Genomic DNA, 18178 nt, shown 5'->3' with positions numbered 1-18178 from the left:
TCTGCAGTCTGCATTGGAAACGATCAGTATTTTGATTATTCAGATTGCAATATCAACCTTTAACAAAATAATAAATTACTAACTATAATAAAACGATTGTTACATGGATTCCTTTTGTAAACGATTATGAAAAACTGAAAAACCAACTACAACTTACAAGAGGCTGGTCAGCCATCAATTTCATCAAAAATTTGTAAGTGGAAATTAAACTGAGCATTGAAAAGGGAAATACACAGTTATTACTCCATGCACTAAGTCAATTTAATTTGCGCATGTCCCCCCAGTCGCTCAAAACAAACACATTTTGGAGCAAATAATTGGTAATAATTTAATGTGCTGTTGAAATTAGTCTCCTAGAAACATTTCCGCATACATAAATATTTTACTTGCTTGTTTACCAATATGATGTTTTGCACAATTATCTTAAAAATTACAATTAACACACTTCTGAAACAATGAAATAAAGAACCTGTAGGACAAAAACACTTATTTTATTACTTTTATTTTTTTTTCGTACAGTGCCAACTGCTAATACATATCTTTGTTAAGGCTTACTCTAATCCTACCAAATTATTGGTTTTTAAAAACAAGGCCAAAACTCACACATTACCATCAGTTACAATGACTATAGAGTTATGTAAATCAAATCTTGGGAGTAAATTAAGTGAACCAATGTGAATAGATTTATATGCTGCATTGTTCCCAACATGTTCTAAAGACCATGTCACATAAGGCAATTTACTGGCAACCAGTTCCAGGTCATCTCCAAGAGAAAAGGCAGTCACGTTTGAATGTTGACCTGTTATTCTAGTGGATCATAAGACAATGTTCTAATGAACCATGTGCTACCAAAGTGGTCCTGTAGCATGCACTGCATTTGGTTGCCTCCAAGTTGCCTGAAAAAGTTGCCTCGTGTGACAAGCTCAAACAGAGGTTAATAAAATATAAAATGGAGATGAAAACTCCAATGTTTTGTGATGGATGTTGATTAATTTTGGTTCTGCAAACCACAAAATGTCTCCAATACAGAATGGATCAACAACAGGTCTTATAGTTTGATATCTCAGATCACACTTCCAAGAGTGATGATTGAGCAAGGCTTTCTGGGAAAGAAAACAAAATGGTGTGACGAGATCGCAACCCACTGGGAATGAGGCTGTTCTTGTATTGCTTTTTGTGCAAATGATTGAAACTCTGTTATCCAAGGTTGAAATGGTAAATCTAGCACACTTTTGGTACATCGAGCTATTGGAAACATGAAAAACATGGATGAGTTACACCGGTTTGAGAGATTAAGATTAAAATGGTTTATACTACGACCCACCACTTTCAAAAACTTTTAACAACACACTGACTACTATACAAAATCTCCTTGTGAGGAATCACATTAAACCCAATTAATGTATCTACAAACCTAATCCCATCAAAATACGTTTTTGTGAAAATGACTTGAAACAAATTGTACAGTAAAATTAGCTGCTATGGATTACTCAGTGCCGAGTACAAGCTGTGATGGTCTGTGGATACATTGCTTACATGACTACACACAAAAAGTTGTACGTGTATGGAAAATGTGCATAATGCCATAATAGGGAAAGCAATTCCAAAACATTGCAAACTGTAAAGCTTATTGAAAATAAAATAAAGGCATAAAAGCAATAGCAGTAATGCCATATCGCTTCATAATCTATTTGAATGCGCCAGTATTTATCTACAAGCATTAATCTGCTTACAGCTTACTTACTCTACTTAGCAAGTTTTTGTTGTGTTGTAATACAAAGCATGCAAGTGCAAAATACATGTACATGTACAGTACTTGTTACCAGGTCCCAATTTCATGAATCTGTCATCAAGCATACAAAGTTGGTAACTAAAATAACCCTTTCCAAAACACAGGCCCGACTTGTACTAACTAGGAGACTTGTTCCCTTCTTTTTCAGTTGCACTTTGTGTTGCATTACAAACCATGCAGGTGCGAAACTTCACATAATACATGTTCTATAATGGTTACCAGGCTCCAATTTCATTAAAGGAACATGTTGCCTTGGATCGGACGAGTTGGTCTATAAAAAGCGTCTGTAACCGTTTTTTATAAAATGCATATGGTTGGAAAGATGTTTTAAAAGTAGAGTACAATGATGATCCACACAAGTTTGCCTCAAAATTGGGTGGTTTTCCTTTTACTGTGCGAACTATTCACGGTCGGCCATTTATGGAGTCAAAAATTTACTCCCATAAATGGCCGATCGTGTTAGTTGACGGGGTTTAAGGAAAACCGTGCAATTTCAACAAAATACCAACTAGCAGAGTTGTTCCTTCTTTTTCGTTGCACTTTTGAATCAAGCCCCTTGCTTTCTTTGTCTCTTTCTGCTGTTTTTATGTCCTCATCAAAAAATTAGCATTTTAAAATAAACCCACCACCAGTCAATACTCTACCTGCTGAAAATTACACTCATAACAACAAACACAAACACAAGTTTTGGTCAGTTAAAGATGAGAATTAAGTATCATGCAGTAAAGGATATGTTTTCCAGTCTGTTCAATATTGTTTCCTCAGCTTTTTCTTTTTAAAGAAGAAATTTAGAACTTTCACCGATACTTGATTCTCAAAGATATAAAAACACACTCATGATCATCATGTGCGATTACTATAGAGTGACACAAGTAGGATACCACTACACACTTTACTTTATCAAGTAATAAACCACAAGGCCGGCTGGGTAACTTTTAATTCATTTTGAGTTGAACGTTTCATTTTAAGCTGACATTAGATTAACGTGTTGTTGCATTTAACTTCTCGGCTAAAATGAACTTTTATTCCCTTTATTCCCTCAAATTCTTTTCAAACCGTAAATTTTAATTATATTTATTGTAAATATCTTGAGTATTTATTTCTATGGTTTATATCTTGCTCTTCTATTAATAAGCGCTTTTAGTTGTGAGTATTAGAGTTATTAATAAAATGTTTTGCTCGTTATGATCCCCCAAAGGGGCTGTTCCACACAAAACTGTTTTTGAATCTTTAAAAAATCTCATCAAATATGCTGGGATGAAACTAAAATAGACAATGAGAAGAGGGTGTGGAACAGTTTTAACTTCCGAGGGCCACGCTGATCTATTGCTCATATGGTGGTGGCTTGCTATCAGGAGACTGGATAGCGTCACTGTAGGTAGGCAGCTTGGGGAGCAGAGCCTTGAAACAGAAGACAAAGAATGAGAGTTTGTTTGTTTGTTAAGATGATCTCCCCGTCAAGGTAACTCGGCAAACTCCCCCAACGGGATATAAACGCCAAGCTGGCAACAGGCAATCTCTCTCATTTAAAGGCAGTGGACACTATTGGTAATTACTCAAAATAATTATTAGCATAAAACCTTACTTGGTAACGAGTAATGGGGAGAGGTTGGTAGTATAAAACATTGTGAGAAAGGGCTCCCTCTGAAGTGGAGTAGTTTTCGAGAAGGAAGTAATTTTCCCCATACTTGATTTTGAGAACTCAAGTTTAGAATTTGAGGTCTCGAAATCAAGCATCTGAAAGCACACAACTTTGTGTGACAAGGTTGTTTTTTTCTCTCATAGTTATCTCGCAACTCCGACGACCAGTCAAGCTCAAATTTTCACAGGTTTGTTATTTTATGCATATGTTGAGATACAGCAAGTGAGAAGACTGGTCTTTGACATTTACCAATAGTGTCCACTGGCTTTAACGTCTATGATTATGAATTGCACAAATCAAGAAATTGAGATTTCAGTAACTAGAAGACAATATTTATTCTAGTCATTGTGAAATCAGCGGTTAGCTGGGAGATTCGAACCCACAACCTTGTGATTGCAAGCCCTTCAGTCTAACCACTTGACCACGGTGACAATGAGAGCCTTGACACACGAGGCAACTTCTACAGGCAACTTGGAGGCAACCTACTGCAGTCAGTGCTACAGCAACACTTTGTCAGCCCACTAGTAATTTTTTCTAAAGACATTGTTTATCTGATCCACAAGAATATGTGAACACTAAAATGTGAATGGATTCTCTTCTTGGAGATCGCCTGGAACTGGTTGGTTGCCTGTAAATTGCCTTGTGCGACATGGACCTAAGAAAGTTATCCAAGAATGAGAAAATTCATGCTTTCGTCCAACCACACCCAGACTTTTTTTCAGTCTACCCAGTAAACAGAAATTGCTGTAGTTTTCTCGTAATAAAATCAGTCATGCTCTTTGATCTACTTCAGGGCTCAACTTTTAGACTGGACCACAGTCCTGAGGCCAGTGATTTTTGGTCTTGGGTCTTTTAAGTCATCACTGGATAAGTCCGGTGGTATTTTTTTTTTTAAATTGAATACTAAAGCCACACTCAGTAACATTTTAAAACAAAAAACAAGTATTTGTTCAAATGATGACACAATACCTTGCAGGTTATTACTACTTAACAGTGGACACCATTGGTAATTGTCAAAGACCAGTCTTCTTACTTGGTGTATCTTTAATATGCATAAAATAACAAACCTGTGAAAATTTGAGCTCAATTGGTTGTCGAATTTGCGAGATAATAATGAAAGAAAAAACACCCTTGTCACACGAAGTTGTGTGCTTTCTGATGCTTGATTTCGAGACCTCAAATTCTAAACTTGAGGTCTCGAAATCAAATTCGTGAAAAATTACTTCTTTCTCGAAAACTACGTCACTTCAGAGGGAGCTGTTTCTCACAATGTTTTATACCATCAACCTCTCCACATTGCTCGTAATCAAGAAAGGTTTTATGATGATGATTATTTTGAATAAATACCAATAGTGTCCACTGCCTTTAAAGCGTCTTGAGCATCACTGAGTGATGGATATGAGCACTTTATCAAAGCCACTATTATTATACAAGGAACCTGACCAGGTGGGTGGCAACATGATTAAGACTTTGCTTACCTCAGCATCCATGGCATAATTGCCAGATTGGGCATTGTCTCCCATCTCACGGGCTGCGATGTACTTGTAGCATGACCACACACAGGCAATGCAGTAGGCCTGACAAAGAAAAAAAACAAGTTAATTGTAATTAAAGACTAAAAGAGTACACTGAGAACCCAAATCCCCATGCTTGCAATGACAAATTAACAATAATAATAATGAACAGTTTTTATATGGCGCAAAATTACGATGAAGTCTCAAAGCGCTTTTGGAATGTGAAACCAGGACTTTTGAATTAAAAAATTACAGAAAATACAGAACGAACTAAAAAATGCTTGCAATGAAAAAAAAACAAGTTACTTAAAATAACATTGCAGAATTTTTTTGCTAACAAAACAGTTGCTGGCAGTGTAAGCACATGTAATCCACCATATACATAAACTGACAAACCTGTAGAAGTTTGAGATCGATCAGCCATCTGGGTCATGAGAGATGGTGAAAAACTGATTACAAATTTTGCATTGCATCGGTGCCAAAATAAAAACGAATAAAACGCTCACTGAGCGATAAACTCCAAACACGAAGTTAGATTATTTATTTCTCATCAAATATGACATTTCAGACAAAAATATTTCACGGGATGTTTTCAACTATCATCATCATTTGACCGTGTAAGTTTAATGTATGTAAATCTGTGATCTTCACGATTTTTGTTTCTTACCAATTCTGGAACGTTCCTTTAACAATAACAAACAGTAGCAGAAATACATAAATTTGTTTTTAAAAATATTGGTGCATAGTTCTTAATCTTATAGCCCTTTTCATACCCCAACAAAGGTATGCAGGGCTACGTTTAGAATTATTAAAACCTCATTACGCTTGTACATTTATAAATGTAGCACCTTGTACAGTTGTATGGTTTACAAGGTGATGTGGCACAAACTTATGGCATCCAAACATCCAAGAAACGCTTGGGTAAACCCCTTATCTTAAAAACAAAATCAAGAACTGGAACACGATTAGCTTTGGCTTCGCTTGATGATGTGTGTACGGAGAAAAACATACAAATCAGAGCTGTTTACGTAGGATTTAAAACTTTGCAAGGAGGGAGTATAACTAGGTCAAGTTTGCAGTTAGCACCACGCTTAAACCTCTTATGAATAGTGTTGGTTCTAATAATGTTGGTTCTTAAAAGAACCAGTGGTTGACAACTCAACGCTTCGATCACTATGCTCTGAGAAATCTTCAGGAGAATTCTGGATTCTGTTGCTAGATGCTACCTAGAGATAAAGTGATAGTTGGGCTTGGCTCAAAATTATAATAATAGAAATAATAATTCCAGCTCTTCAATAGCAAAAAAATTATCATTGCGCTTCACACACAAAGAAAACAAACAACAAAAGCAATTAATATGACACACTAGAATAAAAAGGTTTTGAGGTTGCATTTGAAATCATCAACTGTTGGTGAGGATCTTATGGTCTGGCCCGACACACTGAACGATCCATCGCTTAAATTAGTGCTTGAAGGCAGGAACGTGAACTGGATATGCTGGGCTTAGCTCGGTAACCCCGTGTCTGCTAAACCTAAACTGAAGCCCACTGTGAGTGGGTATGGAGAGCCGTTTACCTTGACTACCATGATCATCATGAAGATGACCAGGGCAACGATGACAAACCACTGGTTGTCCAGATCCATCTTGTTGATGGGCAGCTTCTCCTTCCAGTGCATGAACTCCTGGTTGTACGGGAACTTGCCCTAAGAACACAATGAAAGAAAGAAATGTAGAACCCCATTAATTTTTACAATTTTGGGAACGAACACCAAAGAGGGGGGATTCTTGCATTTACTGTTATATTTGTTAACGTGTAACCATTTCTGAAACGATTGGTTACCCATGTAATCGTCCAGTTCTGAAACAGTCGGCTACACATGTAACCGTCCGTTCAAGAATTTTGTTTAACGACCCTCTAGTGATCAATGTAACTTGCATTTGTTATCGCACGTTAAGTAATTAAGACAACACGCCTGTAAATTTAAAATAATATGCCTGTTTGCGTGGTACAGGATCATGCATTGTGTACTCTGGGATTGCAATTTGGGAAGCATAGCGCCACAACATCTTTAAAAAAAAAATTACGTTTTTTACAAACAGTAAAAATGTAAACGTTTAACCGGATGATCGGCCGATTTTCTGTGTAACTGTCACAGGCTTAACTACAAAGGATCAAAGCCCAATTTCATAAAGCCTGCGAGCATAAAAACGTGCTAAGCAAATGCAAATATTGCTCAACAGAAACTGGTTACAACTTACCAGCCCAAAATCCAAAAAGTTTGCAACCAGTGCCCTATTTGCTTAGAAATTTGCTGAGCAGTATTTTCTGCTTAAACAGCTTTATAAACTGTTTGAGGACTTCACAGATGGCCAGGGTTTTAAATGACTTACACTGTCTTCGTAGTCAAACTCTGGGTAGTATGACATCAGGCCGATAGCTGTCAGGCATGTGATGAAGAAATCAAACAGCTGCAGGCAGAAGAACGGCAGCAGGTAACTTGACTGGTGCTGTTGGGGGAAGAAAAAACATAAAACAGGGGTGAGTGTGAGCTGTTGGCTATTTCGAGGCCTGTATTAGTAAATAAGTTTTAACAACCCTGCCCCTAGCTACTGGGCAACCTCAGTAATCTAGTTGGTAAGACACTGCTCTAGAATTGCAAAGGTCGCGGGTTTTTGAATCCCACCCGAGTAACATGCCTGTGATATTTTTTCACAGGACTCGGGAAAGTACTGAGTATACAGTGCTAACACACATCGGTGTATGGGTAAAAAACAAAATTAATATTCTTTATCCCTGATGCAAATTCAACATCTCTTATATCGTTGCGGTATCCGCTGCCAAAACATAGGATTCGAACTGCCCCTAGCTACTGGGCAACCTCGGTAGTCTAGTTGGTAAGACACTGCTCTAGAATTGCAAGGGTCCTGGGTTTTCGAATCCCACCCGAGTAACATGCCTGTGATATTTTTTCACAGGACTCGGGAAAGTACTGAGTATACAGTGCTAACACACATCGGTGTATGGGTAAAAAACAAAATTAATATTCTTTATCCCCGATGCAAATTCAACAGCTCTTATATCGTTGCGGTATCCGCTGCCAAAACATAGGATTCGAACTGCCCCTAGCTACTGGGCAACCTCGGTAGTCTAGTTGGTAAGACACTGCTCTAGAATTGCAAGGGTCCTGGGTTTTCGAATCCCACCTGAGTAACATGCCTGTGATATTTTTTCACAGGACTCGGGAAAGTACTGAGTATACAGTGCTAACACACATCGGTGTATGGGTAAAAAACAAAATTAATATTCTTTATCCCCGATGCAAATTCAACATCTCTGATATCGTTACGGTATCCGCTGCCAAAACATAGGATTCGAACTGCCCCTAGCTACTAGGCAACCTCGGTAGTCTAGTTGGTAAGACACTGCTCTAGAATTGCAAGGGTCCTGGGTTTTCGAATCCCACCCGAGTAACATGCCTGTGATATTTTTTCACAGGACTCGGGAAAGTACTGAGTATACAGTGCTAACACACATTGGTGTATGGGTAAAAAACAAAATTAATATTCTTTATCCCCGATGCAAATTCAACATCTCTTATATCATTGCGGTATCCGCTGCCAAAACATAGGATTCGAACTCCCCCTAGCTACTGGGCAACCTCGGTAGTCTAGTTGGTAAGACACTGCTCTAGAATTGCAAGGGTCGTGGGTTCCAATCCGAGTAACATGTCTGTGATATTTTTTCACAGGACTCGGGAAAAGTACTGAGTATACAGTGCTAACGCACATCGGTGTGTGGGTAAAAAAATAAAAAAAGTTAATAACCCTGACCAACTTGAACACTTATAACAGACACAGTCAGAGAGACACACTGTACTCCCTGTCGGCAATCTCTATGACAGCAGTCAAAAGAAACTCTAAGATACCAGAGGAAAATTCCTTTTTAGAATAGAATAGACAGACCAAATAATAACCAAACTTTGAACAGTCTTAGTTAGAGGTCAGGTAAAATGATTATGAAGCATTTGAAGCGTGTGGTGCACATGATGGGCCAATGAGCAAACCTTCTTTTGACCTATAGCGCGAGTGTGTCGTAACTCAAATGACATCACATGCATTAAGACCTATTGAAAGCTCCTGTTATGAACTTACCTGTGCAACTCCCTTAATCATCATGCTTGTGATCAAAAAGTAGCAACAGATGATGACCAGTCCAACACAGTAATCAGCTGTTGAACAAAAATAACAATAAATAGAGGGTTAAAACAGCAAGGAAGGACCATAATATTGGAGTGAGATACCCTGTCTAGGACAGACAAGGCCAATGTACGAATCCTACATCCGAGAGACGGAGGGTGTCAAAGTGTTTCCATTTTGTGGAACTTTGTAAATTGTTTTAAGTTTTTGGTCGCGTGGAATTCTTTAGTCTTTTCAGTTCCCGCATAGTTGGTCAAGCAGCCCATGGTCTGTTTTAAGTTGTGTTGTGTCACGAATAGTAAAAGTTTATTTATTGTTCTGTGGTCGAGGTTCAGAGAATTCCTCATGTGGTCATGATATTTGGTTTGGGTATTGTGAATGGGCACATTATGAACATGGTATGTGGAATGTAGGTGTGGCAATCGTTGTTAGGTTTCCTGGGTAGGGATATTTTATTTTATTTATTTATTTTATTTAAATTCTTCGGACAAAAAAAAGCAAAACAATAAAACAAGCACAGGCCGTCCAGGGAAGGGCAAAAGTCCAAAAACTGTCATCAAAAAAGATTTGCTCTCCCAGACCTAATGAATGTAGAGTAGTATCGACGATGACTCCGACCGAGCAGGGTCGCATGTAACAGGAGAGATAGATCGAGTGAGTGAGAGTGGGTCGACTGTAACCACCCGGCAAGTGGGTTCAGCCCTCGAAGGTTATAGGGCAGACTCCACCGTATTAAAAGTTTCCGTGAGGCAGAAAGTCCACGGCGAAATATTGTAATTTTGGAAAGTCTTCAGTGGCTGATTTCCACCGGCGCCCACAGCCTGGAACCGTGCCCTCCTACACCGAGAATATGTCCCTCAGACATAGCCCGTTTTAAATGGTTTTTACATTTCTACCCACATGCATCATGCTGGTCCTCAATTGACAAGCTGGTGGACGTGCTGTCCTCAGTCTTGACAGTTCCCTTGATGATCATAGATGCAATCAGCAGCATAGCACATACTTGCCCCACCTGTTAATTTAAAGAGAAAGTACATATTTTTGTTTAAATGAAAATCAACGATAGGTAAATATAACATGGCATTTGTAATGTGCCAAAACAACATAAAGAGACAAGGGTTGACTGTAGTGACTCTAGTTGACTGACTTTTTACAAAGAGGCACGAGAATTTTTAAACAGCAGTACAATGTGTCAAAATCATGAAAAAATAAAATAAAAATAAAATCACAACTAGGGTGGTCTTGACAACACTGCTTGCAACTTTAGTTCCTTTGGGCATTATTGCACAATCGTTTCGCTGAGATGTTGCCTTTAATTTTCCCTTTTTAAAGGTACCATTTTAACAAGTGTTTACTTCAGAAGCTGTGTTTAGCTTGCCTGGAATTTGTTCTATGAAGTAATCCTGAATTAAAGGGAAGGTACACTGTTGGTAATTGTCAAAGACCAGTGTTCTCACTTAATGTATCTGAACATATGCATAAAATAACAAACATGTGAAAATTTGAACTCAATTGGTCATCAGAGTTGGGAGAAAATGATGAAAAAAAAAACACCCTCGTTGGACGAATTTGTGTGCTTTCAGATACATGTAGGAATAAAAGACTTCTAGCTAGAAGTCTTTTATTATTTTAGTGAGAAATCACCTCTTTCTCAAAAACTACGTTACTTCAGAGGGAGTCATCAGCTCTCCAATGCTAGGTACCAAGTCAGTTCTTAAGTTAATATTTGTTTTGAGTAATTACCAAACGTGTACCTTCCCTTTAAGAACGAGGTACGAAGTCCAAAGTAACTTTGAACTTGAAGAACTTGCAAAATGTTTGAAGTGTCAAGAGTAACGTAATCATAATGGTTCGAAGTGACCTGACACAACTATGTGTATGATGACGACAGCAGTGACCCAGTGACCTATATTACAGGGTCCTACTACTTGCCATCAACTCGCTTGGTGCCGTCAACTCGCCGCCAACTCCTCCAATACATGTTTTTTTTTAAATTCACACAAGAGGCGTAGAACTGTTATGTATTACATTAGCAAAAAGATAATTTTCTTAAGTTTTAGGTTAAACTTAGGTAGGTTTTACTACTTGTGTAGATTGATCGCTGACGTCTTGGGTCAAGACTAATCTATACCTGCCATCTGCGGTGTCGTGGTTGAGTCGAAGGGAGTTGACATGGTTGACGGCACAAGTGAGTTGTTGGCAAGTTGACGGCTTGCTAGCTCCATGGTAGGATCAATATTTATTATTTAATTTCAATGCTGCCATCACTTTTTCTTTTGTTAAGAAATAAATTGGTATCTAATTAGGCTAACTCTAAAACAAATGTCAAATGAGATATTCCTTTGGTAAAAAACTTGTGAATTCTTTTTTAGTAAGTGGCAGTGTACGGAAATGTTGTTTTTGATTTAATCATATTCATCTACATAAACATACAAAAAACGGATATTTTTCCGTATGGCACCACCTCTTTTTCACTAATTTTGACAAAAAGGGATATCTCATTGAGGTAAATTAGATACTACATTTGATTATTTTATATCGAATGAAAAACTGGTGGCGCCATACAGTACAGAAACTTTTCCAAAATGATACATATATAAAAAAAAATCCAAAAAGTTGTGGCCATCATTGTCAATGTCATTGCAATGCATGGGTGGGGGGGGGGGGCAGGATACAGTGCATACAGACATTTTTCACTCTTTTCAGATTTATGTATGTTGCTGAAAATGTGCGGTGCCAGAGAGTTGCCTTGCGTTTCAAGCTCCACAAAATTTCCTATTTTCACCCCTTTTTTGGCAGATTTTTGTCTTTCCTTTTACCAAATCTGTTATGTTATGCTCCTTACACCACCCCTGCTGAGGAATTCCTAAGTTTTTGGTGCATTTCGCCACATTTTGAAGACCTTGAAGACAGTTCATGTTCAGGAGCAGTGCAGGCCAGTGTCCATAGATGCATCTCCATACAAATGACCACCTGACTACTCCATGAGTCTACACAGTACTCCCAGACGACACGGTTGATCGATCTCCATTGCAAGCAGTGTATCAGTACTACAATGGTGAGATCCATCCATGCCCTAGTGCTATGATTGCATGTACAATCCATGATGTTCCATCAATTTATTGTTTGACTGTACTACATGAACATTTCAATTTTATTACCATTGTTACCAGTGATTCTGTGCGGTGCACACAGGCCCACCTAATTACATGTGTCCCCGATTGACATTGCTTGCATGCACGCTTCAAGATGCAACTATTCCACTTACATGTACCCCTTCTGTTAAACTTGATATTGTTCAGTTTAATGTACGTATACCATTATCGACCAACAAACGTGGAGGTGTCGCCACATCATCAAGCAGACCCTTCATGCCTTTTCCAACCTGCCACCGCTACATGCAAAGTGGTAATGCCCTACGTCTTTCAGATGCATTCATGTATTGGATTAAATCAGTTGGCCTGGGTTTTGAGGACCCATCACTCACCTTGTCTGCAACCAACTTGGAAACATTCCACGCCAAATCATGGAATGCCTTCAGCCTAATTCGCAAGCACCACCAAATCAAACTGAAGTTTAAAATCGTAAGAAACTCTTACATCCTCTTGGCCCTCATACTTCTTGCAGGAGACACAGAGCTGAACCCAGGACCACGCTCAATCAAGTTCCCGTGCCTTATTTGTCATAAAGCGGCTAGATGGGGTCAGAATTGCCTGCAATGTGATCAGTGCAGCGGATGGTACCATATCGATTGCATGGACATGCATACTGCAATATATGAAGCCCATGCAAACTCCAGCTTGACATGGATTTGTTGCCAGTGTGGTTTACCTAACACGAGTCCATTGATATTCCACTCCCTACCTGGTATAACCTTAAGTAACTCATTCAGCAGCCTTGATTGCACTTCAGATGACATCCCATCAGATGAACTTGGCTCTCCGATTGCAACATCCTCACCTAACCCTGCTCATCGCGCCAAACCAGTAAAAAACTCCAGTCAACACCGCAAAATCAAAACTCTGGTCATCAATTGTGATGGCCTCTGCAACAAGCTCCCTCAGTTAGAGTCTCTGATAGACCACCACAAAGCTGATGTCATAGTGGGTACTGAGTCCCATCTCAAAAACGCCATTTTTACATCAGAAATTACCCCGTAAGGATTTGTCACTTACCGACGAGATAGAATCCAGGGGAAGAAAGGAGGTGTGTTCATTATGGTGAAAGATGATCTAAATGCCAGTGAATGTAACATCATTACAACGGAGGCTGAATTAATTTGGGTAGAGCTACACATTCAAGGGTATAAACCTCTCACCATAGGTTCTTTTTACAGACCTCCCAACTCACCACCTGCAAACATCCAGCATCTGTCGGATTCGCTAGCCAGCATCCAGTCAAAGTTTAAAAATGCGATCTTGATTGTTGGGGGTGACTTTAACCTTGCAGACATTGACTGGACCACTCGATCTGTTAGACCTTATGCTGTGGAGTCGGCAAATTAATGTTCTCTGTTACTGGATGTATGCAATGATTTTTTCCTGGACCAACTAGTCAAAGAGCCCACAAGGATTTCTGAAGCTGCTCAGAACATTTTGGACCTCGTCCTCTCAACCCACCCTAATTACATTGAAAAATGTAAAGTGGTTCCAGGTATCAGCGATCATGAAGTGGTTCTCTTCACCCTTAGTCTTAAACCCAAACTCAACAAAAAAGTTCCAAGAAAGGTTTACTTGTATGGGAAAGCAAACATGGAGAATTTAAGAGCTGACATGACAAACTTCCAGGACAGCTTTCTTAATAGTGACCCAGATTCCCGCAATGTGCAAACCAACTGGAACATGTTCAAAGAAAAGATCAGTGAACTCATGGAAAAGCACATCCCCTCCAGAACATCTTGTGCCAGTCATAAAAATCCCTGGATTACGAGAGAAGTGAGGCGTATGTCCAAAAAGAAACAATGCTTGTATAAAAAAGCGCGACTCTCCAACAATCCTAAGGACTGGGATAGCTTCAAAGTGCACCAGAAGGCAACTCAGAAGAAACAGTGCCAAAATTTCTGGGCCTTTCAAAATAACATGTTTGATGAAAAAGATAAATCAAATAAAGCTTTCTGGAAGTTCATCAAGTCCAAGAAACAGGACTCCACCAATATCTCATCACTAAAAGATGGCTCCAAAGTTGTGCTTGACAGCCGTGGAAAAGCTGCCTCGTTTAACAGCCAGTTCAGCTCGGTTTTTACCACTGAAGACACTAAGACTATACCTGATCTGGGTCCCCCTAAATACCCTGCTGCGAATCACATCAATGTGACAACTGAGGGTGTTTCAAAGTTATTGAAGTCACTGAAAACCCAAAAGGCAACAGGCCCGAACCAGATTTCTGCCCACATTCTAAAGGACCTCGCAGTTGAGATTAGTGCTGGGCGAATAGTGAAATTTTGTTATTCGGATACCGCTGGCCAACTATCCGAAATTAACCGGATATTCGAATAATTTTTTCGCCACTAGAGGGCGCTATTTAATAAAAAAAAAAAAAAAAAAAAAAAAAAAATATATATTTTTTTTTTGCCGCTAGAGGGCGCTGTTCGTTTGTGAATGAGATCATATGGGCGGATTGATATAAGTTTTAGACAGTGTCACTCGGTTCATTCATAAAAAAGACCGGATCTAATTTAAAGATGGCGATTTGCTTTTTCTTTTGATCGTGATTGACTATACGTGAAGGAAAACTTTTGTAATCTTTGAACAAATTACGTCAGAAATGTCATTGTTTTAAATCTTCACGGAGGTGAGCATAGTTAAATACTTAATATATGCTGTTTTATGCTGTTTTAATAGAAGTTTCATAAGGATTCAGAGAAAACATTTATATCCGTTGTCGCCCGACGTCCGCGGATATTCGGATATTAAAGAATATCCGGTTACTCGGTTGTAATTACAGAAACATCCGGTTTGTAAATAGGTATTCGCGCCCTATGCGGATATCCGGTTAAGAAAAAAAAGGCATTCGCGGTTACGGATAGGAAAACCTATTCGCCATTAACCGGATATTCGAATAATTCGCCCAGGCCTAGTTGAGATATCGCCCATCTTATCTCACATATTCCAACAGTCGCTGAATACAGGGGATGTACCATCCGACTGGAGGGTCGCCAATATCACACCGATTTACAAGAAGGGGGACAGAACTGCACCAGCGAATTACCGCCCAGTTTCAATTACCTCCATTTGTAGTAAAACCATCGAACACATTATCTTTAGTCATGTCATGGATCACTACATGTATGACTCAAACAACATCCTTGCCGATGTCCAACATGGTTTCAGACCGGGCAGATCCTGTGAGACCCAGTTGATCATAACATCACATGATCTAGTCAAGTCGTTGGACAACAGAGAGCAGGTAGATGCGGTAGTATTGGACTTCTCCAAAGCCTTTAATCGTGTACCACACCAACGGTTGCTACGTAAACTCCATCACTACAGGATACAAAACTCACTATTGCTTTGGATGGAGAACTTTCTCACTAGACGCTCCCAGCGTGTTGTAGTGGATGGTACAGCATCAGATTGGTCCCAAGTCACATCCGGGGTCCCACAGGGGACTGTACTTGGCCCTTTGTTGTTCCTCTCATTTATAAATGATCTACCATCAGACATAACATCAACTCTCCGCCTTTTCGCTGACGATTGTCTCGTCTACCGGTCAATAGCATCCATCAATGACTCTGTAGCTCTTCAAAACGATCTTGACACCTTACAGCAATGGGCTGAAACATGGAACATGAAGTTTAACAAAGACAAATGCCACACCATGCGCTTCACCTTGCTACGTAAAACCATAAACACTGAGTACAATCTCGGTGGTAGTGCTCTTACTACAGTTTCTGAACATCCCTATCTTGGCCTAACTTTTACAAGTAACTTGTCATGGCAATCCCATATAGACATCATAACTGCAAAAGCAAACAGGATGCTTGGACTCATCAGACGTAACCTCAGAGGCTGCTCTTGGAAGCTACGGCAACAAGCATATCTTTCTCTTGTCCGTCCACATCTCGAATACTGTAGTACAGTTTGAAACCCGCACACCAAGAAAAACATCACCAAAATAGCAAAAAACCAGCGCCAAGCTGCCAGATTCATCTTCAACAACTATCACGGCAGGGGCAGCGTCTCCAAAATGATAGATGATCTTCAATGGGACTCTCTTGAAAAATGCAGACACGCTGCTAGTATCTCCTTGATGTATAAGATCCGCTGTCAGCTAGTAGCCATCAATCCAACTCAATACCTCATTACCCATGATCCCAAGCAGTACTCGATCGCAGTCGATCCTACCACAAATGTAAATACCAAACCATCCCAGCACGTCTCCAGCTCTACAAATATTTGTTTTTTTCACTAACAGTTTTGTGGTGGAATGCCCTCCCCAGCCAGATCCTCGAGCTCCCATCCATCGGGGTCTTTAAGGGGGGCGGTTGGAGCAACCATTTAGCTACCTCCCAACTTTTTACTCGCACCTTGTACAATAAAATGCACCTGCAACACTTGGCACCGCACATAAGCAGCTATCCTTGGCGTTTATATCCTGACTGAAGGACTATGCCAAGTATCGCAGTAGAAGTAGAAGTAGAAGTAGAAGTAGAAGTAGCCTATATATATAAAGTATTTCCCATGATGATGGCATGAAGTGAATTTCATGAATATGAATCTATCAGCTCATGAGTACACTCTGTGTAGAGTGTAGCGAACCCGAACCTACTCCATGATTAGAACACTATCTCTACTGTTGTGTTATCTTGTCTACTTTTTGTAGTAACATACTACTGCGCATCTACGTTCTAAATTCTATTCAAAATGATCTACACTTTGTACTTACCATGTGCCATAACCCGATCAAAACCGAGCCAGTTCGTACGTGAAGACAAAAACAACATGTTGGATGCACTCCTCGTTGCCTTCCCATTTTGAGGTTCTTGTAAATTTAACTGTATATAACAAATCTATAATATGTAAGCACAGTTTTCGTGGTTATACAGCGGTAAAACAAACGGAGCAATCGGTCAAATTTAGACCGATTTAACCCCACAGAAAACCCACATAACCCTTTCTCTCTCAGCCGAGCTCGATGAATGTACTGTGCGGTTGTTATTATTTATCGTTTGCGCGTGCGCGTGTGTGGTGATGATTGTTTTTAGAAAGGTTGATGACGTGATTCTTCAATGGTGCCCATTTACGAATCCCAATTGGTAATACAAAATGATTCCTCTATGATATACCACACAATTATAAAAATGAAATTAATATTAAAAAAGAAGTTTGTTGGGGAGCTGCAGTGATTTGAAGATCTTCCTTCATGCCAATGTTGAAAACTTAACGAATAGTCAAGTTGCCCGAGCTGGCATTTCCCATCTGGGCGCCATTTGTTTCAATTGGGTAGCTCTCCGGGTTTTCCCAGAGCTGAGCATCGACATCGCTTCGATGGCGAAATTTCTGCCCCCGATACAATTGTTTTATTATTTGTACGCCAGCTGTGACGATCGTAGCTCTTATTCACTCATCCATAGACCCACTTTCTTGCACAACCTTTTGGAGAGGATAATTGAACTAGGAAATGTGTCTTTGGAGAACAGAAAATCAGCAAGTCTTTGCAATTATTAATTATTGGGGGGGGGGGAGATCAGGCTGGGGCGGGTTGCCATTTTGAGGCACTTGTTTCGAAAATTTTGTTGAGTAACTTCACCCAACTGGTTGAGTGTAAACAACATTAACTCAATGAGTCTACATTTGGTAATATTGTGATAATTATTAAATGACATGTAGGGTCCTTTTAGTTGAAGAAGACTCTGACTTAGTATATTTGTTTCTAAAGAAAATAGTTTCGCATAATATTGACCAATAATGAAAGAAACGCCCCTCCTAATACTTCTAGTGAAGAGCCCACTCATTCCAATCCACCATTCCCAATATCTCATCAGCAAACCGACCCGTTTAGGTTTTTTTAAATGAAGTACAAAAACGATAGAA

The 18178-nt window shown here is 39.4% G+C and overlaps 1 protein-coding gene across 1 annotated transcript; it reads right to left on the bottom strand.

The window, feature by feature from the left end:
• Positions 1-2545: 2545 nt before the first annotated feature.
• Positions 2546-17300, bottom strand: LOC139952342 (lysosomal-associated transmembrane protein 4A-like). Its single transcript, XM_071951453.1, has 7 exons — positions 17031-17300; positions 10047-10158; positions 9102-9178; positions 7341-7457; positions 6524-6652; positions 4913-5011; positions 2546-3193 (listed from the first exon to the last, which is right to left on the bottom strand). The coding sequence occupies exons 1-7, from the start codon at positions 17115-17117 to the stop codon at positions 3116-3118; spliced, it is 699 nt and encodes a 232-aa protein (XP_071807554.1). The 5' UTR covers positions 17118-17300; the 3' UTR covers positions 2546-3115.
• Between the last annotated feature and the right edge of the window lie 878 nt (positions 17301-18178).

The sequence above is a fragment of the Asterias amurensis genome, chromosome 20, assembly GCF_032118995.1.
Source record: "Asterias amurensis chromosome 20, ASM3211899v1".
Lineage (NCBI taxonomy): Eukaryota > Metazoa > Echinodermata > Asteroidea > Forcipulatida > Asteriidae > Asterias > Asterias amurensis.
The sequence above is the reverse complement of the archived record's forward strand: the minus strand, read 5'-3'. Positions and strand labels throughout refer to the sequence as shown.

Bases quoted from the DNA above. Each gene is read 5' to 3' on its own strand.
- LOC139952342 (XM_071951453.1), bottom strand. From the start codon at position 17,117: ATGGGAAGGCAACGAGGAGTGCATCCAACATGTTGTTTTTGTCTTCAC. The intron at 6,653-7,340 runs GTAAGTCATTTA...TTGTGTTCTTAG, and splicing joins AGTTTGACTACGAAGACAGT to GGCAAGTTCCCGTACAACCA. The intron at 5,012-6,523 runs GTAAACGGCTCT...TTTCTTTGTCAG, and splicing joins TGATGATCATGGTAGTCAAG to GCCTACTGCATTGCCTGTGT.